General features: G+C 32.8%; 1 protein-coding gene across 1 annotated transcript; it reads right to left on the minus strand.

The window, feature by feature from the left end:
• Positions 1-43: 43 nt before the first annotated feature.
• Positions 44-24,907, minus strand: LOC134250369 (uncharacterized; the record flags this gene model as incomplete). The annotated part of the gene is made up of 5 exons (XM_062732723.1): positions 24,834-24,907; positions 23,971-24,009; positions 23,438-23,512; positions 23,261-23,348; positions 44-280 (listed from the first exon to the last, which is right to left on the minus strand). Coding segments are annotated over exons 1-5 (490 nt in total), but the record flags the coding sequence as incomplete, so codon positions are not given.
• Positions 24,908-25,279: the final 372 nt, after the last annotated feature.

The following is a 25,279-nucleotide window of genomic DNA, read 5'->3' on the forward strand; positions in this document are numbered from 1 at the left end:
TCATTAGGTAAAGTTTAAAGTTTGCATAAATTCAATACTCTACCTGTCTGCGCGTTATCAAAAAGGCGCAGTTCGTATTTCCTGTCCTTCCCTGTTCTATAAATAAACTTGTCCGGGTTCTCGTGAGCGTTGATCGTTTCTTGAGAGTCCCACTGAACGCGCACCTGCTGAGAGTCATCCAGGACTTCCACGACAGTTCCAATATTTCCTTCCCCTCCGTCCTCATTTCCTTTATCCCAATCAACTCCACGAACTACACGTAATCCTACTTTTGTCTTTTCTTCAAAATGTAAGAAAAAATCAAAGATATACATTTTTGTCAGGCTATGATAAAATGAATTCTTTTGTCATTTCGCGGACGACAGAACAATAATAGCCAAACTGAAAATTTTATGTAAGGGATAAATAACGAGATGGTATTGAATAATGTAGAGAACACATTCTCTCCGAGGACCGAAGGCCCGAAGAGGGGATGTTTTCTCTAAACTATTCAACATCATTGAGTTATTTATCATACTTAAAACAATTCCCTAATCTGGACCCAAGCACTGGATGAAAAATACAGTTTCCGCATGGCTGAAACTCTACTGAAACTCTGCGGAAACTTAAGGTTACTAATAGTTTCCGCAAAGTTTCAGTGCGGAAACTTCAAGTTTCATCAAGTTTCCGCAGTGCGGAAACCAAAGGTGTCCACGAATCCAAATAGTTTCCGCAACTGAAACTTGCTGAAACTTGAGGTATACGCAAGGTTTCAGTATGCGTATATGGTTGAAATACATATGGTTTACCATAGGTTTCCGCAACTGAAACTAGCTGAAACTTGAGGTTTACGCAAGGTTTCAGTATGCGTATACGGTTGGAATACATATGGTGTACCATAGGTTTCCGCAACTGAAACTTGCTGAAACTTGAGGTTTACACAAGGTTTCAGTATGCGTATATGGTTGAAATACATATGGTGTACCATAGGTTTCCGCAACAGAAACTGTACTATAAATTATTCAATTTAGCCCAGCTTTTCAACCAAAACTCATTTTCCCCCTGAATTTTCATATTGGAAAAAACAAAACACACTCACACTAGTTATCAAAGAATATTTAAGGTCTTCCGTTTCAGACGGAAGACCTTATAGTGACTCTACTGTTTCTTTTTATTATTATGTCGCCCCGAACGAAGTCGGGGACGACATATTGATATTGTACGCATGTTTTTTTTATCCAGGCTGTTTCTCGGAGATGGCTGGGACAATCTTCCTGAAATTTTCCCCAAAGGACGATCACTGGTTGTAGTTGTGCAGTGAGGTCGTTCAGTTCCAATATGTCTACCGTTGCCATGGAAACCTGTAAAAAGCGACGAATTTTGTCCGCGAGTGTTCTCTCTGGTCCCTTAAACGTTCGTCATGAAACTCTTTTTATTTTAATGATTAGTATCTGTAGTTGTGCGCTTTGCATTTAAAATTTTCAAATAATCGATTATTGCCATGGAAACCAGGGGAATGTTAAAATTCTTTAATTTCGATTTTCTCAATAACTACTCAAGCAATCGTTTTGAAACTTTCAATGTGAATTCCTTGCAATGTGTCAAAGTGATTTCTACTTTTAAAATAATTGAAATGAGTCGCTCACAGTTGTCATAGAAACGAAATAGAAAAAAAGGTTAAGATGTACACATGTGTTCTCCAAGGTCTAGGTCAAAGGGTCAAAGTTCTTCGTGTCCAATAAAAGTTCATTTCACAAGGATTGCATATTTGAAATACGAAAGCCCTAGCCCTTACCGTTCAAACATTAGGTACTATGTTCAAGACGACCCCCCCCCTTTTGAAGCGCACTGCCAGCTAGAATATACAGATATAACATATACACCTTACAAGTAACGTTTTAAAAGTTTCATTCATAAAATTCAGTTCTCCTGAAGTGATTTGATAGTTTGCCAACATCCATTCTTCTTCTGTCTTGTCTCTAGATTTTATAATTAGTTTATTTTATCTATATAAAAAATAACGATTGTCAGCTGCATTTATTAGCATTTCGCGTTTTTTTTTTTTGTACATGCATATCTATTACTTGTATATTACTAATTTCATTAGATAGTGCAAGTATAAAATAGAAAAATTGGTACGTTATTTCTATACTTTTATTCATTCATAAATCCTTGGATCCACGCCTACAGGTGCGCAAAGCCTTGATCACTACTGTAAACAAAACATTCATATCGCCGAAAATTTTCATGATTCCGCTAAACTGAGAAAGTTTACACATGATTTATCATCTCATAAGAAACATCAGCCCTGTGCAATGCAGAAATGCTGGAATTGAAGGTGTCATGTCAGATTCGTTTTCCGGCAGAACCTCTAAAAATGAAAGTGAAAGGAAGGAAATTTCAGAGTTCTCACTGGCGCTATAATACACAAAATAATTCGGCTGATCTTCTTAATAAATTACATTTGCCAAGTTTTTTTGGTAGGAAAGATACTGCCAATTAACAAGTACAAGGCTCATTTAAGTACATCTGCCCAATTTCTTTTATGCAAGTCTGCAAATTTAGGAACTTGTAATTTTTTCCTGTACTACTTTCTTCTCCTACCGATTCTAAAAATAATTAGTGGGATGTACCCAATTAAGGTCTTCCATTTCCAACAAAAAGGACTTATACGACTCTATGGTTGTCCAAGCTTAGCTAATGGACCCTTGTTTTAGTGATGATAAATATGAAAGTTTTGTCCAGTACGGGGCGACATATGCTATTGCTTGCAATAACAGACTTTCTAGTTATTATTAAGGTCTTCCGTTTCAGACGGAAGACCTTATAGTGATTCTACTGTTTCTTTTTCTTTTTCTTTTTCCTATTATTATTTTTGTTCCCTTTTTAAAAATACGATTTCTCAGAGATGAGAGGACGGACTCTCATGAAAATTTCAGGAATGATAGAGAGTAAAAATATCTTTCAGATGCAGTTTTCACTTTTTCAAAATTCACTTCCGGTCGTCAGATATGTCCGATTTCCGCTTTTTTCAAAATAATTTTGTCTGAATCATATCTCAGAAACGGTAAAAGATTAAGATACCAAACTTATATGAGTAATAGATCTTGAGAAGTAGGCATGTCCGTTTGGGTTAAGATCGTCCGCCGTCACTTCCGGTCGTCACAGGAAGTGATCAAAGAAATCGAAAATTTCAACTTTTTCTTTTTTGAAACTTTTTGGCATCACATTATTGCATCTTATTTGTAGTTTCGAAATATGTCAGTCCCACCGGAAACAAAAATGACAACTTCCGGTTTTAAGAGAAAAACTGCATATTTTCAGTATTTTTCTTTCCCATAAATATTTTTTATAGATAAAGTATTTGTAATGATTTTTAGATATGTTATTCAAACTGCAACTGTCTACAGTAACTTCAAATATCTTTGTAAAATTCACTTCCGGTCGCGTGACTTCCGGTCCTCAAAATGAGAAGTTATCATACATGTAGCTAGATCTCGTAAACGGTAAAAGATTAAGACACCAAACTTATCTAGATTGATAGGTCTTGATGAGTAGGCAAATTCGGCTGTGATAAGATTGTCCGCCGTCACTTCCGGTCGTCACAGGAAGTGATAAAAAAATCAAAATTTTCAACTTTTCTTTCATGAAACTGTTTTAGCATCACATTATAGCATCTTATTTGTAGTTTTGAAATATTTCAGTTCCACCGGAAACAAAAAAGACAACTTCCGGTTATAAGAGGGAAACTACAGAATTTCAGTATTTTTCTTTCCAATAAATATCATTTATTTATAAAGTATTTGTAATGATTTTTTGGATATGTTATTCAGACTGCAACTGTCTACATTAACATCTAGAATTTTTGCAAAACTCACTTCCGGTCGCGTGATTTCCTGTCCTCAAAATGAGAAGTTTTCATAGCTAGATCTCGTTAACAGTGAAAGATTAAGACACCAAAGTTAATGAAGTGGTTAATCTTGATGAGTACGCAAAAACAGTTAGGATTAGATCGTCCGCCGTCACTTCCGGTCGTCACAGGAAGTGATTAAAGAAATCATAAATTTCAACTTTTCTTTTTGGAATACTTTTTGACACCACACTATTGCATCCTAATTGTTGTTCCGATATATGTCCGTCCCGAAAGAAACAAACACAGCAACTTTCGGTTATGAGAGAAAAACTTTATAAATTGAGTATCATACTATGCCATTAATATATTTTATAGAATGAGTATTTGAAATGATTTTAGAGACGTTATGCAGATTGCAAATGTCTCGAGTGATTACAAATATCTTTTTAAAAATTGACTTCCGGTCACGTGATTTCCGGTCCTCAAACTGAGTAGTAAGCATAGCCAGATCTTGGCAATGGTAACAGATCAAGACAATAAACTTATATGAATAATAAACCTTGAACAGTGGCAACAGATATAGGGATAAATGCCTCCGACGTCACTTCCGGTCGTCACAAGAAGTGATTTAAAAAATCGAAAATTTCAACTTTTTTTCCATTTTTTTTTTTGGCATTGCATTATTGCATCTAATTAGTAGTTTTGAAATATGTCAACCCCACCAAAAACAAAACAAAAAACAACTTCCGATTATAAGAAATAAATTTACGTCAAGATCAAAAGGTCAAGGTCATTGGAAAAGTATTAAAATTGCTTATATATGTCTTTCCCTTAATGACCTTAGACTTTGATACCTGACTTTGACCTTTGACCTTGACCCTTGCTCAATAGTTAGTAAAAAAATCTTTATTATATTTAGCTTGATTCAGCTTCAAGTGTTAAACTCAAGTTTATAATGTTTTTTATGCCGTTGACCTTTGACCTCGATAAATGACCTTGACCTTTAACCCCATTCACCCAAAGGTCACAATCAAGCTTGAGTTCGTGGACATATTTACATCTCTCACTTTAACAAATACTTATATACACCCCCTCCCCCTTTTTTCTCTTAAAAAAAACCAATACCAACATAGACAAATTTTATATAACTCAAACGACATGGCATATCGACATGAAATTTAAGGATTGCAGTAGAAGACACTTCAAAATAAGTGTCCTGAGAGTGTAACGGTGAGTCTCTGAAGTATATAATGAAAGTCTAATGAGTATCGGAAAAAACTACATTTTTTTTCTGTCTGAAATCTAGGTGCTGATGAGCATAAAAATTAATTAAAACTTGCATTGGCTATTTCTTCAGTTTTTGTCAACAGCATTCGATTCTCCTGCTCTAATACCAAATTTTGATACCAAGTTTTCTTGATTTCTTTTATATGTAGAATTTGTTTCAATTTTATTTACATTTAATTTTGATTGAAGGAATCTCGGAAATAACAATTTTTCCTATCAAATGAATTCCTACGCAATTCAGATAGGTTAGATAGATTGCAGTTATCTCGCTTAGTATGTTGCAGTGTTGAGAAAATGCCCGTGACTCACAAATTATGACAACAAATTACATGTAATCTGCCTAGTAGAGTGCACATGTACCAAAAATGCACCCCGGGACTACCCAGATTTTGGTTTGTTTTTCCGAGCAGGGTAAAACTCCCAGTATTCTGTAACTCAATCTATGCCCTAAAGAAAATTCACCAATTGATGTGGGGTCATTCACCTTCTTCTAAGGCTTACGCCTTTTCAGCTTAATTTCCTCTGCAACTGACCACGTGTATTAGTTTCGCATTTACAGCTCTGTATATGCTAAGTGTCATAGTAATACCTACATGTTGCACATCATTTTTTTTCAGCAAGCACTCTGATTCACTGCAAATGTGTCTCATAAATATTCTTATCATTTTTCTACATCAAATATCACATCAAACAGGGAATATCTCAGTTTTTTAAGAAATTTGACCGGGACTTTACTACGAAACTATTTCTTTTACTACGAAACTATTTCCTTCAACCTTAAAATAATAAGTTCACAAAATACCTTTAATGTTGTGGAACTCGATGACACAGTGGGTTTTTTTTTCCATTTTAATATTGCTGTAATTTAATTGTTATAAGTGTATGCAAATGAAGATGAATATATCAATAAAAGAGAAAAAAAAAAGCGTGTCCGACTTTCATACTAATGGTTCTGGGATCGAGCTCAGGTGGAAGAATTTTTTTTTTTTTTGCATTTTGTCTATTTTTTTTATTTCTCTTTTTTTTAAATAGAAAAATATCCTTCTTACAGATAAATAGAGAAGAACGGAAGACCTTCTTTGTTGCTGTAGCAACAAGAGTTTCTAGTTATTATTATTATTATTATTTTATTTTCCCTTTTCTTTTTTTGACGATTTCTCAGAGATGACTGGATGGATTCTCATGAAATTTTCAGGGATGATAGAGAGTAAAAATATCTTCCAAATGTACTTTTCAATGTTTCAAAATTCACTTCCGTTCGTCAAATATGTCCGATTTCCGTTTTTATAAAAGAGATCATGTCCGGAAGATTTCTCAGGAACGGTAACAGATTAAGACATAAAACTTTTAGGAATAATAGATCATGACTAGTAGATTTGTGCAATATGTTTAAGTCCGTCCTCCGTTACTTCCGGTCGTCACAGGAAGTGGTCAAAAAAATCGAAAATTTCATTTTTTTTTTTTTTTTGAAACTTTTTTGCATCACATTATAGCATCTTGTTTGTAGTTTCGAAATATATCAGTCCCACCGGAAACAAAAACGACAACTTCCGGTTATAAGAGAAAAACTGCATATTTTCAGTATTTTTCTCTCCCATAAATATTTTTTATACGTAATGTATTTGAAATGATTTTTGAATATGTTATTTAGACTGCAGATGTCTACAACAACGTCAAATATCTTTGTAAAATTCACTTCCGGTCGCGTGGTTTTCTGTCCTCAAAATGAGAAGTAATCATAGCTAGATCTCGTAAACGATAAGAGATTAAGGCACCAAACTTATATAAGTGGTAGATCTTGATAAGTAGGCAAATTCAGTTGGGATAAGATCATCCGCCGTCACTTCCGGTCGTCACAGGAAGTGATCCAGAAATCAAAATTTTTAACTTTTCTTGCATGAAACCTTTTTATGCATCACAATATAACATCTTATTTGTATTTTTGAAATACATTAGTCTTACCGGAAACTAAAACGACAACTTCCGGTTATAAGAGAAAAACTATATAATTTGTGCATTTTTATTTCCCATAAATATTTTTTATACATAAAGTATTTGCAGTGACTTTTAGATGTGTTATATAGACAGCTTATGTCTACATTAACCTGAAATATCTTTGTAAAATTCACTTCCGGTCACGTGATTTTCTGTCCTCAATATGAGAAGTTATCACAAAGAGATCTCGGAAACGGTAAGAGATGGAGACGCCAAACTTGAATGAGTAATAGATCTTGATAAGTAAGGAAACTCCTAAGGGTTAAGATCGCTTGCCGTCATTTCCGGTCGTCACAGGAAGTGATCAAAGAAATAAGAAATTTCAACTTTTCTTTATCGAGTACTTCTCAGTATCATATTATTGCATCTTATTGGTTGTTCTGATATATGTCCGTCCCACCAGAAACAAAAAACGGCAACTTCCGGTTATGAGATAAAAACTACATAAATTGCGTATCATACTATCCCATATATATCTTTTATAGAAAGAGTATTTGATATGATTTTAGAACATGTTATTTAGACTGCAAATGTCTAGAGTAACTACAAATATCTGTTAAAAATTGACTTTCGGTATCATGATTTCCTGTCCTCAAACTGAGTAGTTAACAAAGCCAGATCTTGGTTATGATAACACATCAAGACACGAAACTTATATGAATAATAAACCTTGAAGAGTGAACAACAGATATAGGGATAAATGTCTCCGCTGTCACTTCCGGTCGTAACAGGATGTGATTTGAAAAATCGAAAATTCCAATTTTTTTTCTTTCCATTTTTTTTTCATTACTTTATTGCATCTAATTAGTACTTTTGAAATATGTCAGCTCCACCAAAAATAAATTAAAAAATAAAAACAAAGAAAACTTCCAATTATAAGAAATAAAACAACACCAAAGGTCAAAAAGTCAAGGTCATGGAAAAATATTTAAATTGCTTATATATGCCACATGACCTTGACCTTTGAGTTTGATGTTTGACCTTGACATTTGACCTTGACCCCTTACTCAAAAAGTAATAAAGAAATATTCATTTCTTTTATCTAGATTCAGCTTTAAGTTTTAATCTTAAGTTTACCTCTCTCTTTTTTGGATGACCTTGACCTTGATAAATGACCCCCTATTGATCCAAAGGTCACAATTAAGTTTAATGTCGTTGAGGGATTTGCAACTCTTACTCTAACAAATGATTATATCCCCCCCCTCCTTTCTTAAAAAAAAATCAACAGCAGTATAGAGAAAATGTCTTCAAGTCAAACGACACGATATATCGACATAAGATTTGGAGTAAAAGCAAGAAAAGACCTTAAAGAAAGTGTCCTGAGAGTTTTAAGGTCAGTCTCTAAAATAAAATGAAACTCTAGTGAAAATCGGAAAAATCTGCATTTTTTTTCTGTCTGAAATTTTGTATTGCTGAGCATAAAAATTAATTAAAGCCCGTATTGGCTATTTCTGCAAATTCTGTTAATATCATTCGATTCTCCTGCTCTATTGCGACATTTTAATACCAAGTACTCTTGCTTTGTTTAGTGTATGGAATTTATTTCAATTTTATTTGGATTTAATATTAATAGAATGAATCTTGATTTCATTTGAAATTTGTTTTTTTTTCTAGAATAACACAATCCCAAGAAATAGCGACTTTCAGCATTTTAAAAAGAAATAAACGTTTCTCACATGCTCTAAAATCATTTATCGCCATCCATTTCAAACATTAAACAACTCAAATCGGATATTTTCAAACATCTCTTTAATACATGTATAATTCACATATGATGCAGGTACACATGGGGACATTTCACAACGTTTTCACTTACGCTTCCGTCTTGATGCGCAGATCAAATGCATGTTATTCATATCATTAGGTATATCGTAATTTTAATCAGACCCTACCCCTTACATCTTAACTCGAAAACAATCTCATTCAAGCTCATAGAGACACCTAGGAGCGTGTTACAATGTTTTGACCGTGCTCTCTTTGCCTGATCAATGAAATCGTGGTTATCCCCGAGTCGACTCATATAATCCAGGAAGTCTGTTTAGAGTTTATTTATACCAACTGCGAGCCCGATCTAAAATCCTAATAGAGAAATGAGAATTTTGCTGTTTAATTTATTTTCTTGCTTTTTTTCTACTTTTTTCAGCCCAAATGATATTGAAATACTTAAAAAGGTGGAAAGGCCGATAATTGTTCACTGAACAATTAGTCTACTAGTTTATTATATGTCTGTCTTTTTTAAAGTAGAAAAAAACATCCTGCATACAGATTAATAAAGGAGAACGGAAGACCTTCTTTGTTGCTATAGCAACAAGAGTTTCTAGTTAATATTATTATCAACATTTACATACATTGGCTTGGCCATTTATTTTCTCTTGCATCATAAATATTTTTACAACTAAGTCCGAGCTCTCATGTCACAACAGGAGGACAGAGAAAATGTCTGCATTTAATGATGTCTCATACATGAGAGATATAATGTTGCGAGAGGAACTTAGAACTGCAATCAATCAACTAAACCTGAATTCGGTATACGCAAGTCTAGTTTCATCAAGGAAATGTAAAAGTACTTGGTATAATAAATGCACAAGTTCACATCATTAGTAGCCAATAAGCACCAAAGTGGACTTCTTTGTTAAATATTCAGTTTGTAGTCCATCATCAACCAACAGAAAAGTCCTTGAGTGGTCCACATTTTTGAAGACCCACTTGCACTTCAAGTTCAAGTTGGATTGACCTGCTCGTCAGTTACTTCAACCTATTGAAAATATATAAAAATATAGTTTAACATAATCCCAATCTAAATAAAACAATATGTTAGATCCTCTTGCATACTCGCTACACAACATCTAACAGCATCCATAGAAGGTCATGTCAAATGTCAAATACGGAACAACTCAGACTCTAGACTTATTCATTCCAATAAATTAAATACAATAATTTTTGCATTCGAGTATTTGATTGGTTAATAGAATTTAACGTCTGACGTGACACTCTACAGGATGCAATTAGATTTTAGCCAATATGTGCGCAGATCTAACATTTAATTTTAATAAGATTGACAAACTGAAAGTTCCTAAAACTGTTCTAGCACAAGCCTTTGTTTGATTAATTTCAGATTTTCAGCATTTTTGATCAGAATGATTTAAAATAAAATCTAAAAATTTATCAAGTGTAAAATCTCATTAGTTTATAAAAGTTGCCTCTTTTACACACTTGACAAGGAATAATGAAATAAACAAACTTGAATGTATTTAAATGTACTGAATATGTATGTATGGATTTGTTTCTGATAAGATTTTCAGAGTAAATTAAGGATTTTTTTCTTCATTTTACTTGTTCATCAAAATATTTTTTGTACCGCTAACCTAGACCCTTAGACCATGATTCATGATATTTGAATAACAACTAGAGGCCCACAGACCTTATAGGTCACCTGAGTATCATGTAAAGCCTAGAAAAAAAATATGTTTGTTCCCGACCGACCCTAATATATAGTGCCGACCCTAAATTTTTTTTTAATGCTTTTGTCCCATGAAGTGCAAGATTTCACCCAGGGAATTATAGTCTCCAACTTTGCAAGCTTTTCAACATGTTCAAGACAGAAAGAAGTTTGAGTTACCTTTCTTTTATTTCAAATACAAAATTCCATTTCTTTACAGCATTTATCATTTATGGAACAAACTAAAAGTAAAATTTTATCAAGTTTTTTCTAATGACAACTTTTTTGTTGTATAAGTACAAAGAAACAATTTTTTTTTACATATTTGTTGCCTTTTCAGCTATTTTTTTTTTTTTTTGGTGTTATAAATGAGCCAGATTTTCATAATATAACCCCCAAATAGTTAAACTCTGTTACTACATCTATTTTCTTATCATTACTGTTACATATGTTACGTAGTTAGGAATCAGTGATTGATTTATGTTGTTAAACGTCCCTCTCGAGAATTTTTCACTCATATGGAGACGTCTAGTTAGGGATCAGAAGGGGCGAAAAGGGGGCGAGAACGATAAATATTTGACGCTTCATATCTCGAAAAGGGGGAATATTCTGATAAGCAATATTGAACAAAATAAATATAGTCAGAATAATGTTTTAAACAATATGCATGCTTTGAATCTTTGTTAAATGGCCCCGTTAAGGACTTGTCGGGATGGCCCCTAAATAGTTCCATTCAGCATATCTCCACAACGAAAAGAAATCTCTGAGCAGGTAGTGAACAAAAAGTCTTTAAAATCTCTAGACCTTTCATTTGATATCAGGAAAAAGGGGCTGAGTCCTCAAACTAGGGGCTCAGGGGGGATTTCACCCAGGGAATTATAGTCTCCAACTTTGCAAGCTTTTCAACATGTTCAAGACAGAAAGAAGTTTGAGTTACCTTTCTTTTAAGTCACAGAAATGCTTGAAAACACCATTTCTTTTGTCATTAATGTTACTTCTATACACTTTTTGATTCAAGAAGCCAAAAAAAAATGTTTCAAAAAAAAATAATTACCTACCTATCTACCTATATTTTTTCAGCTTGAAAGGGGAAACAAATATAATTTTTTTTTCTAGGCCTAACAACTTCCACTCAATTGAATTTTGTTCGTAATTTAAACAAAAAGCCATGAAATTCACAATTTTGAAAGACGCACCTTTGTTTATCATAATTATACACTTAGTTAACATGCTTACTTTGGTTACTAAATACCCAAAGGTAGATCAGAGTAATAAAGACACAATGCAATTCCATTTTATAACCACCAGTTGTGTACCCCACCCCACAGGAACCACTAACCCTGGGGCCACACATTTCAAAATTTACTAAATGTTTTCATAGGTTTTATTTCATCTTAAATGGTTTGATTTAGTGTTGAATAATCGGGAAAATTTCATAATCGATAATCGGTCAAAATCGGAGAAGCTTAATCGATCAATCATCGACTTAATTGGTAACTCAAATTTCAAATACAAAATTCCATTTCTTTACAGCATTTATCATTTATGGAACAAACTAAAAGTAAAATTTTATCAAGTTTTTTCTAATGACAACTTTTTTGTTGTATAAGTAACAAAGAAACAATTTTTTTTTTACATATTTGCTCAGAAAACTAAAAATGTTTCTCATCAGATTTTGCATTCTCTAGTTAGAATAATCTAACTGTGTCTCGTACAAGCCCTCACCAAAGTTAGAATACGTCCCATATACTAGCAATATAGTAAATGTAGCGGATACGCTCCGACACTATTTTGAAGAATATAAAAGGATTTGCACAGGAAATAACTTCCAAATAAATCAAAACAATCCTTTTGGTAATTGCTTATGCATTTTATCCCAAAAAATAATCCATATAAAGACGAAAATCCAATTAATGTTCTCAACGTTTTTCTCTCGCTTCAAATTTACCTGCCATGTTTACTTTCGGAACTCTCTAGATTGTTCGTAGTCAAAGTATGACTTATTTCCCGTGTTTCTTTTGCTACATTACGAATACACGGAATGAATTCTATCGTTAAATCAGGTCCGTAGGAGATAAATCATTTTAACAATAGAATGTTCTATATATGCATTCCCTGGATATGGGTAAATTTCTACTTGATTATTGAACTTCGCCTTCGGACGCCATTTTTGGAAAAACCCCTACATAAACAAATACATGGGCGCAGACATTTTGGACACCAAGGTTGTGCGGAGGAGAAAATGCTAGCTGGCGCGTGATTGGTCAATAAGAGAAAAGACTTGTTATGTATTTGACAAGTGAAATAAAGTTGATAAAAATCTGATATCAAGACTTGGGTTTCTTTGAGGTATATAGGAGTTACAGGTAAAAATTTGAAGGGAGGGATGCACTTTGGTTAGAGATTTTCATTTGATGTCAAACGCACCTAGTTGTAAACAAATGGAAATTGAAAGTAAAAGTGCAACGGCACGGTATATTTTTTCTGGCATTTTTTGTTTTCCAATATCTCGAACTTTCACGACAAAAAGACCATTTTCCCGAAATTCAATATATGTATCAGCGAGAGGTGCTAAAGTTTGTATGGAAGTCTATGGGAAAACATTTGGTGGTGTTTGTCCTTTTGTTGACCTTCTTTCGTTTTACATGTATTGTTAATTTGTATGTATTCATGGTATTAGTTTCGTTCAAATCATATAAGTTTATTTGGGCGAGTTTATTTGGGTGACAATCGATTATGAAAAACGTAATCGATAATCGGAATCGAACACCCAAAATCGATCGACAATCAATCGTCGGCGACAATCGTTTCATCACTAGTTGGATTAAGTCCAAAGAGCTATAAGACCCACCCTAATACTAGAATCCCTGACCCTGGGGTCATGAATTTCATAATTATGGTAGAGGACTCAATGCCAATTACAATCATACCAACAGTTTGACTGCTTGATGTTCAGGAGGGGAAAAGAAGAAGGGGATTTTCAAAGATTGCATGAATTTTAGTGGTTTTGGCCCCACCCCTCAGGCCCGCGGGGGGAGGGGGGATAAAATTTATAAATTTTGTTCCCCTTCACCAAAATTTGTTGAAATTGGTTGAGCGGTTGCAGAGAAGCTGAAAATCATGATAATAGTTATCTTAAATAAATCATACAATTCTAGTAGGTAGCTCGCAAAATGAGACTTTCTAAGAAAGTTTTAACATCTGTTTATTTCATGGAAACATAAATATATTATATAAAACTTAAAAAGTAGAGGAAAGCAGCTTACATGTTAACCCCCTCCACCCCCCCCCCCCCAACCCCACAACACACTGGCTATGATCATGATGATAAATACTAAATAGAGAGCTTAACATGACACAGTGAGATTAACAAAACAATAGAAAATAAAAACATAAACTTTATACTTTAATCCTTAATTTCCTAAAATAGAGCTACATAAATTATATTAAGTTCTTACTCACTGTTAAAACATACATACTTTTTAACAGAAGTATTCTTCATCCTCTCTGATTAGCCTTAGTTTTCAGATGATTTGTTCAGTGGATATCTGAAATTAAAATAGATCAAATTAGTACAGTACCGTACATTAATAACTGTTTTTGTTTTTAGCATGAGCTAGGAAAAGTCCCAAAAACCACTTGCATGTCCATTTCCTTGCACCTGACATTCAGTTAAAATTCTAATAGACATATGACAAAGAAAAAAATGATGGAAAATTGTATCATTTTAAAATGGACACACTCTGGTCTAATTTTAAGTGGCAGTCCTATCACAACCACAATTTAAAAGTTCTTGAAAAGCAATTATATCTGAGAGTGAGAAAAAACTAAATAAGTTACAATTTTTCATAAAAGCAAGACTACATCTAAATGATGTTTGTTTAAGATATGTAGGCCTTCTTTGATTCAAAATTATAATCCATTTAATACTTTATTTTATTTATTCCATTTTGCATCAAGGGCAGATAACTATTTATATAATAAGACAGAACTATGACTCTTTAGTGGCCATTGTTGAAAATTGATTTAATTAGTGATAGAAATATGGCAAATGGTAAACAGCTATAAACAGAGAGATTACAAAAATCTTATTTGTGTATCAGTCATTTTATCAAGTCAATAAACTTTAGAAGTCATATAGACTTAAAAGTATTATGTCAAATTTTCATAATGGGTCACACAGTGTGGCCCAGTGGTTAGAGCGACACGCCTCAAGTTGGGAAGTAGGTGCTGATTCTAACATCACGGGTCTGAATCCAATGTAGTACATAGAGACCGCTCCCTCGAATGAGAGCAGAGACTGTGTTGGTGATGTATCAACATGAATAAAAAGTTCTCTAAACGGATATCATAATTTCTACAAGCAACAAACAAATACTAGTATATGACTATATAATATCAATGCATGCAACTTAAGAAATTGATAATGGCCAATTGCTCATTTTATCAAGCTCCAGTCAATCATAATGCAGAATTTATATACAGGTAAACAATAGCTGTTCTGTTGATATCAAGAGAATCATGTTTATGGTTAATATGATTTAAAAGTGATTTCTGATATTTAGAAACTGCACGGTGGAGCCCCACATTTAATATTTGATGCTCAGGGTACAAAAATAACATAAGTATTTCTAATGAAGAATTAAACCATGCACGCTAAATCAAGTTTTCGGTTGCTTAAATAGCCTTATTTATTTCATATAGATCAAAACATGCATATGTGTCAACATGAAATTAAAATTTAATCTAAAATAAATATCATTTTAAGTTTAATCCATCATAATTATGCCTTGTAAGAAAAGATGCTTATGTATCTTTGTATATAAATAGTTTATTCACTTTCGACATTTGCTTTAAAATCCTTATGTATGGTATGAAAATAAAATACTTCAACTTGAATAATGTGCGGCATTATGAAAATTATCAAGTCACTTTCATAGCCCAAAAATCTGCAAGTTCTCAGGAATTTTACTTTCATGACTACAACATGTACAAATTGGCATTTCACAGTGATACAATACTACACGATGGCATTCTCCCATCATGATGCCCTCTTACATGTCTAATATTTACGATTCTAGATTGCGTGTATGTTAAAAATATATTGAACCCCTTCCTCAGCTGTGCAGCACAGTCTTCCATCAATAATAAAAACAATTCAGCAAAAAATAATTAAATGTACGATTCAAGAAACTACTTCTGAGAATAACATTGAACACATCCAGCAGCTATAATGAACAATAAAGCTCACCTTTTCTGAAAAAACATAAGCGTGCGGTCAAATCTTTCGATTTTCCAAATGAAAAAGTTAACACCGGATACAAGTACATAACGATATTATCCTCTAAAACCTACCTACATTTAAAATTCCGGAATACTACAACACGTTTTAAATTATGTAAATTTTACATGATCGGGACGATGCAGAATACGAAAAACATGAAAGTTAAATACAATGGTGCAAAATACATGCATGCGTTTAAACAGCAGTTAATTATATGTATAACAACCTAAGCTGAGAATGATTTACAAGGCGCTTTTTCACAATAATTACAACTGTACAATGGTCATTTTGAATTTTGGGAACGCGCCATTTTAGGTCAACATTATTCTTACGATTTCAGACGATAAAAACAAAAATAAAGATGCTCTGAACTGTAACAAATAACTACCTGTATCTAATCTGCCGTTTGGGGGGTGCCTTTCTTCAGTGTAGATTCAAAAGATCTTCTCATCTCTGTTGTTTTTCTTGAGCAAACTCTTGGTGTTTTCTTCGCCATTTTGTCCTTCTTTCTTCTCTGAAAATCTAACCAATGAGAGAGAAGCATTCTGTCGCGATACGCCACCTAGTGATTGAATGTCAGTCTATACGGAAAATTCGGAAATTCAACTTAGTTTTTGCATTTCTCTTTTGGCAATATTTTTTTTTTACGTTTTAATTGCACATGCCCTTGCATATATATGGCAACAGAATGAACAGTTCTGATTGATAAAATAAAATTGATCATGGAATCGAAGGGGATAAAAAGCGAATTTTAGACCTTTATTACATGATTATGGTAATTGTTGAAAAGGACTCCGAATGTCCTAATGTTTTCAAATAGAATGATTTAAAGTCACATTTACACATGTTCTTCGATGTAAAAAAAAAAGAAGAAAAGAAAAGAAAAAAGAAAATGGTATATACAAGTCAACAAAGTTATGCTGATGGCATATTAACCACATATGTGCAACTCAAAAGTAAAATTGGGGTTATAAGAATTATTCATCAATTGTTGAAAATTTTCTACTCAGAAAATATGAACATGAATGTACAAGTCTATTTGTTATCTAGGAACACAGCTTACAAATTGAAGTGGGGAGATTTACCAATATTTCTCCTGAAGATCGATTATGTAGATGTAACATTCATTTTGTTTTTAAAACATTGTCATGTAAAAGAAAAAAATATATGATCGTCAAACATGCCCCCCCCCCCAAAAAAAAATCTCAGTTTATTAATAGTAAATCTCCATACTTCTCAGCTTTAGATGGTGAACCAAAAAAATATTGGTCACTCAATACAGAAGATACGGAAACTTAATTTTGCAGGCAAATTTCATTGACCTCTAAATATGTTCAATATTTGAAGTTTACAATGGTGGCAAACAAAGAATACCATTAATTGTCGATTTCTTTTTGTGATAGCCGATTTTTTTTGTGGAGAAATTGTAAAATAATATTGAAATTTTTGAAAAATAGTCTATTGAACTAGCTATAGCAAATATTCTCCTTACCAATTTAATATATTAATTTTATTATATTAGATTGATAGATAAATATTTAAGAGGTTTGTCTATTTTCTTGTAATCACCAACACATAAAATAAAAACTTCTTATGCTAAATATGAAACATTGTATGAAATATTTTACATAACACATTATACATATGACATGTTTGATTTTAGGTGAAGTTTTATAAAGTGTGATTTTTTTTTTTTAATTTTGAATGTTCAGAAACCTTGGTGTCATTAGAAAAGGCTAGTTGTGTATACCATGTACTGCGAGTATATATTACGCCTGGTCACAGTCCATTGTTCCTCTAAGGTAGAAAAACCTCTCAATCCACATAGAATATACAAAAAATACACCAACACGGTAGCAGGTGTCTTCGCGACACGTGTCTCCCCACCTTTGGCACGTGAGGACAGGTGCCCGCGAGTGGGGTTCAACGTAAAGAATTGAAAATTTGATCAACTTACAGACTACTTTAATTTTATTTAAAAAGAAAAACTGAGTTCTATATCACATATTTAGCACATTATACATCTCAATACGAATATAATTGAACATATTACTAAAAACTATACCGCGTTTTCAGTGATATTGCATTAATTAACATCATGAAAGCAAGATATATGAAATAAAACAAATTTAAAAAAAAAAAAAAAAAAAAGCCTACACATAATATACAATCTAATTAAAATTTTGAGATTTTCCATTCGCTCCCAGGGTATTGTTTCACAAAAGCAGACTTTTTACATATAAGAGTTCCTCGTGTAAATAAACATTTGGGGAACAAATGGAAGATTTAATTATACCCCCCGCTTGAAAAGTGGGAGGGTATATAGTAATCGTTAATTCCGTCCGTCCGTCCGTCCGTCCGTCTGTTACGCTTTGGGGTACCCATCTCTTATCCGCAACTCCTCTCATACCACTGAATGAAATTTGATGAAACTTTCACAGAATCGTATTGCCATTGTGACCTCCTATTTTACTTTTTGATCCGACACATATTTTGGTTTTCCCGGCCACAGGAAAACATGGACTTTTTCACCAGTTATAACCATATGGGAGGCGGGGGGGGGGGGTATCATTTAGTGAGCTCATCGCTCACAGTACCTCTAGTTTTAATCAGATTGACATAAAATACTGCAAATCCTGGGAACCATGACATCAAATTTTCAGGACATGTTTTCTTGTAATATTTTTAATGCTGTAAAACCGCGGCTTACGAATAAAATGTTTTCACGAAAACGGAAATGAAAATAATATATGTAGTTATTAAATCAATGTTATTATAAAAATAACTAGTACATGTAACTATTGAACTATATATATATGAATAGTAAAAATAGGCTACCTAGTCAATAAGTATTGTTAACAAATTGAAATTATTGAAATGATATTCATTAAGGAAAATATATATAGAAACATGTATAAAGAATATAAATGCAAACCATTCTATCTCAGATTATGTTCACTCTCGTAATTATCTGTATTTCATGCACCATGAAGACACACTAATTTTCTTTTTAAACAACTTTACATGAAACGTAATCGTAGTTTTGTGAAAATGATGTATGTTTTCAAAATAATCAATTCCCGAGGGGGAGTATTGAGTTGGGTAATGTAGAAAGTCCTTGTGAGAGGAATCGATTTTGTTTAAAAAAAATATTTTTGAATTCCGACACAATATGAAATAAACAATTTTTATACATTTAATATGAAGCAAGGATCTTGTATAATATGCTTATCATTGATATCAATATCGGTATGTGTAAGTTTACACAGAGCAGGCACATCTCAAAATCTGAATATGAAATATTAGATATTTAAAAATAAAACCATTTTTATTTAAATGTGTAAATAAATATAAGGATGATATGAGTTGATTTTTCTACCCTTTTGAAAAGAAAATTAAAGAGAAAAAGTTTCAGTTCGGTTTCAGCATGCGGAAACCATATGGAATCGAAATCAATAGTAAAAAGATCATATGCATACGAGTTGATTTTTCTACCCTTTTGAAAAAAAAATGAAAAAGTTTCAGTACGGTTTCAGCATGCGGAAACCATATGGAATCGAAATTAATAGTTTCCGGAAACTGAAACCTACTGAAACTAAAACGTATCGTTAAATTGACGTTTCATTAAATTTTACATTGGTTTCCGTTTTGCGGAAACTATTAGGAAACAAACCTAATGGTTTCAGTATACGGAAACCCTACTGAAACTTGCTGAAACTATTATATAGTTTCCGCATTGCGGAAACCATACAGGAAACTTCAACGCCAAGTTTCAGCAAGGTTTCCGCATAGTTTCAGTTTTGCGGAAACTAGACTTTTCATCCAGTGAAGGAAACATTCACCCATTCAAATAAATTATCCAACTTTGCTGTAATACAATAAGATGTAGCCCATTCAAATATCCAACTGTGACACAAAACAATAGCCTAATCGAACACCCCTTTTATTCATGGACTAGTGAGCATGGAACTACATGGTGCTGATTTCATTTCAACCTTTTTCATTGTATTGAACAGTCATGAAATCAGACGAAGAATATTTTAAAATCCAAAGTAAACTAGTGCTAATTGTAACGGGAACCGTTACAGATGTTCCCCAAACGCTCCCCAATTCCCTTTTGGTGCCATATTCCCTGTAAGCCTTATTAAATAAGACAACATCTGTGCATTTTTGACTTTAACAACGTTTTTCCAAAAGGATACCAATTATATTCAAATTTTAACATTGCACGCGTGCCCATGTGAGTGCACGTGCATAATGGTCATATAATTTTGTCTACACTTTCTATATATCAAAATATACTTTATATGAAAGCATTTAGTCCAAAAGTATTAAAAATCATTTATTCAAGTGTATTTTCAATTTCACTCGTTCCAAATGCACACACGTGCGTGCACGTGCATGATGACCAAACCTTCTTGTAGGAGGCCCTTATATCTATCTATGTTATAAATCCCATCCGTTTAGTTGAAAACCAAGGGAATTATAGCCATTTCAAGTTTCGGCCAATCAGATTGCAGCACACGTGCATCCACGTGATTTCAAGAATCTTTTTCTAAATCATATTGTAGAATATCCTAATGCATAACTATGTTTTAAATTTCAAAGCATTTCGTCAAAAATCAAAGGAGATATGGCCATTTAAAGTTTCAACCAATCAGATTGCAGCACACGTGCATGCGCGTGATTTCTTGAAATTTTTTGTATATCATATTGCAGGATATCCTAATGCATGACTATGTTTTAAATTTCAAAGCATTTCGTCAAAAAATAAAGGAGATATAGTCATTTAAAGTTTCAGCCAATCAGATTGCATCGCACGTGCATGCGCGTGATTTCATGAAATTTTTTCCATATTATATTGTAGGATAACATAATTCATGACAATGTTAAAAATTTCAAAGCATTTCGTCGGAAAACAAAAGAGATATTGAGATTTTTGTTTCAGCCAATCAGAGCGAAGCGCACGTGCATGCGCGTGAGTTCATGCTAATTTGACAGTGTCATATTATTAACACTTTTGATATATCCTTATGTAATGAGTTTCAAAGCATTTCATCAAAAAATGTAAAAGTTATAGCTATATAAAGTATATCAGTCAATTCACTCATTTCACGCGCACGCACGTGCAGGCGTATGCGCGCAAAATGACCTTCGTTCCGCACACCTACACTACACACCTATTAACCCTAAAAAGGTTTTAGCTCAGTTGGGTGAACAGTTTCTGAGAACACTCGCGGACAAAAAAGTACCGGAGAACAAATAAGAAAAAAAATAATAATAATAAGAAACAGAGTAAAAACAATATGTTCCCAAACTCCGTTTGGGGAACATAATTAGAGGGGTTTAGATAGTATTCTGAGAGCTGTTGAAAACTACAGAATGTTGATACAAGGATGAGAATCTGTCATTATAAATTATAAGATAATTGTTTGTTGAGGAAAAGTGTTGGATTCTTATGGAGTTCCATTCAAACAATACTTGTAGTAGTGCTTAAACAGAAAGAGATTGGGGATGTTATGCGAAACCTGCTTAAAAACATTCAATGTCAAGTTCTGCAATAAATACGGCGTCGAAAAATGTATTGGCTGTCAATTAATTCACTTGTTTGGGGAAGTAGGCCAGAAAAGTATGAAACAGAGATGAATCTCAAATAATCTGAAGGGATCTACTGATAACGGATACTAAAATAATATTCAGCAGTACTAAAGAAGTGATGTAGTTTAAGATTCAAGGTGAAAATGTATCTAAGTGTCAAAAAGTGGTGCGAGATCGAAAACATTGCTTAAAGAGTGCAAAATTCGGAGGAATTGTTATTTCTGTGAGCATTGCAAGTGCATTTGAAACACGATAAATGTGACAAATGCGATGTAATTACAGTTATATTTTTTTTATAGATAAATATATGGATTTTCATAAAACATTACTTAATCGGGAAAACAAAAAGGAGATAATTTTAAAAATTGGGTAAAACTTGTGATTTTCGCTATAGAAATCAACGGAAAATGTTTTTAAAACACCCCCCCCCCTTATCACAACAATTCCTTTTTACAGGAAATATTGAATGTTATTTCAAAAAATTATACCAAAGATTTTTGTGTGACACAAGGGGGGGGGGGGGGGGGGGAATGTGTTCATTGACAAAAAAAAAACACGATAAAAATGCTAATTTTCTTCCCAATTTCAAAGCGATTAAGAACTGAAACATTATATTTTATTGATATTAATATTTATGTTTCATTTATTTCCCTAAAACATAAGAAAAGATATAAGGTACATTTAATCACACCCAAAACTATTTTAAAATATGGTGATGCTTGAAAATTCCGATTTCAATGGAAAATATCGTCTACCCCCCTTTTTTCAAGAGCTGGAATTATGGATAATATACTGTTTAGCGCTGGTATTAAGACAATTCATCAATTACCATTGAACTGTTCTTTGTTTTACACAAAGATTTTATGGCCAAATAGCTATCTATATTAAATTAAATGGTTCTAAAATGTAGTCGGGAATCGAGAGCTAGCGTGCGTATTTCTTCCGTGTGCACTGGAAATTATTCTAATAGTGTGACAAATTTGGAGTATTTATTATTTTTCATGTGCATTGGAAATACATTTTAAAATTGCTTTTATCTTTTTTGTTCATTGTATCTTGTATTATGCAAATCAGTTGAATATTTAAATATCCAACTGATAGGCAGTTGGATATTTAAAATATCCACCTGATGGTCAGTTGGATCTTTTAACTATCCAACTAGCTAATATACATATGTAGTGCTGGTTGAATCGGTAATATATTCGAGGACTTACAACAATGGATGACGTCATAAAAGTTTTTTAATTAAACATTCAAGATTTTATTTTTATATTTAAAATCAACCAATATCATAAAATAGGGCTGGGTATTGGCCTGAGATTTCGTATTGCGATATTTTTAACTGTATTGCGATATGTATTGCAATATTTTCAATGTAATAAAAATGACATTTTCTTACTATACTTACTTTAATTCACATGCAAAAAGTACATAACTATGATAGGTAACCAACACAGAAAAAAATTTTGTTGATTTCGTTTAAGTTATACTCAGAATATACCCACAAAACAACTTCTGACTTACTGTTTGGCTTAATAACAAACATTCATAAGTCCAGTTTTATATTAATATACGTGTATTATGAAAAAATTCCTACATCTAAGCATATTGCCAATATATCGATATTACAAAATTGTATTGCGATACAATATTTTTGTCACTGTATTGCAATATATTGAAATATCGATATTATTGCCCAGCCCTATCATAAAATGAAAATTCTTTTTATAATATTCTTACCTAAGTAGCTTTTTTAATGGCCTGAGATAATATTACAGCCTTTTAATTTATATTCACATTTAAATAAGGATCTAAAGGAACTTACCTCTATCAAAGTAATCAATGATTTCCATTCCAGCAAATGTGCAACAGTTCTGTACAATGTCGTGTACTGAATAATGGTCTTGGATATCCTAAAAAGCACAAATATGCAATGATGACATTTTTCTAATAAATCAACAAAACAAGTATATTTAATGATTAAATAATAGCAGATTTTTACCCCAGCATTCTTTTCTGCACTGTCAGTGTCACTTTCATCCGATGATTCTGATGAACTGTCATCAATATCAGTTTCCTGATGAAAAAAAAAATTGTTGATCCTTGGTTCTTTCCAGTGCAATATTTTTCGTTATAGAAATTAATAAGCCGAATTAAAAAAAGTACCTTTAATATTCCAGAATTATGAATAATTGAGGAAGAAGATTGATGCATAAGCCAATGTGTGAGGCCGAAAATTTGTTACCCTAAAATCAGACAAATTTATAAACGCTCACTGCATAACTTCTGATCATATCAGTTTAAGTATAATTTTATTTAAAAGAAAAGAATACCCATAATGTTTAATCCTCATATAAGACAGTCCAGGAGGTCCATACAAATACGAGTTACTCGATCGGAAAGGTAAGCGAGTAACCAGTAACGTAAACTCGTCCAATTTGTCAGGACAATACTATTGTTTGTGTCCTCAGTTTTTTTTTTTATTCTTTTCTTAAAAGTATATTTATGTAGACAATGTAAGTTTTATAGCCATACCTTTTCGGCAACTTCTTTAGCATCTTCCGACTGCATTCCCTATAAAGATGTGAAGTATAAAGTAGTGTTGTACAAAATAAATCAAATGTACAAGTCTTGCAAAATTTAGGCCCAATACATTTATCCAGCCGATAAAATATTTGCCGAGGGTGAAATTTTTTTTATTTACCAGATATTGCTTTTTGTAAAACTGTTCATGAAATAGTAAATTAATAGATAATTTCAAGCGATGGCTCTCATATTACATACGTGCATGCCTTGTGAAATGGACATTTACCCTGTTGGTCTTTATCACACATTGTTTTTAGTTCTTAACAGCAAAATAACGCATTTTTAACTGTTCTGAATTTTACATCATTTAAAGGGCCATAATTGGTCGTTACCATACCTTGTCATTTTTGCTTGTAATCTGAATTCAAGTTCATTATAATAAAAGAATGTTTTTAGTTTTTGCGTGAGTTATTGGTATGCAAGTCTCACGGACTTGTCACGTTGGCTAGCGCGCTTCATGAAAAAATAGTCTTACATGCAAGTCTGTGCGACTTACACACCAATAATTCACACTTAACATATATGTAAAACATTCCTTATATTTACATTTTCAAAGCACCAAAAACATACTCAATGTGTGAACTTCTCGATCCCCTTACATTACATTGTTACTAACGTCTATGTAGCCACATTGTGACGTCACATTAACGCACGTTTTGATGCGTGAGTGTTCATGAAAATGGTATTCAATTCATTATCAATTTTACAGATAGAAACACGCAAATAGTGTCAATATTGTACAATGTAATGCTAGCTATTTTTTTTTATTCAAATTAATTTTATTCCATAAAAAGCATGCCGTTTCTGCGTACCTGAGAGATGTCGGCAGAATTCATTTCAATCGTGATGCCCTCTGTATTCATCTTTATCTGTAAACAGAAACATGTAGATACTTGTACATGTATTAACAAATGTTTTGGAGGAAAATGTTTTAAGTATAATGATTTATTGAGAAACAAGGAAGGAAAAACATAATGATGTCTAAACTTGTAATGATTTAAACTGTGCAAATCAGAACATACCGGAAATATGTCATCTTCGCTAGCCAAGGGTTAATGATACGCTAGTCTTCCAAAGAACCCTTAGCATGAGGTGAAGTCAAAAGAAGAGATTATTTTCGTCACGTGATCTCGAATCTACCAGGTACGGTACAGATTCCGTCCTAGACAAAAATAAAGACGCCTGTTTAAAAGAAATGTTTTTTAAAGAATAACGAAGAAGTAATAATTTAGTTATGTTTATTTATTATTTATAGTAC

The sequence above is a fragment of the Saccostrea cucullata genome, unplaced genomic scaffold, assembly GCF_032062105.1.
Source record: "Saccostrea cucullata isolate Sc308-1 unplaced genomic scaffold, CSIRO_AGI_Scuc_v1 ctg1697, whole genome shotgun sequence".
Taxonomy (NCBI): domain Eukaryota; kingdom Metazoa; phylum Mollusca; class Bivalvia; order Ostreida; family Ostreidae; genus Saccostrea; species Saccostrea cuccullata.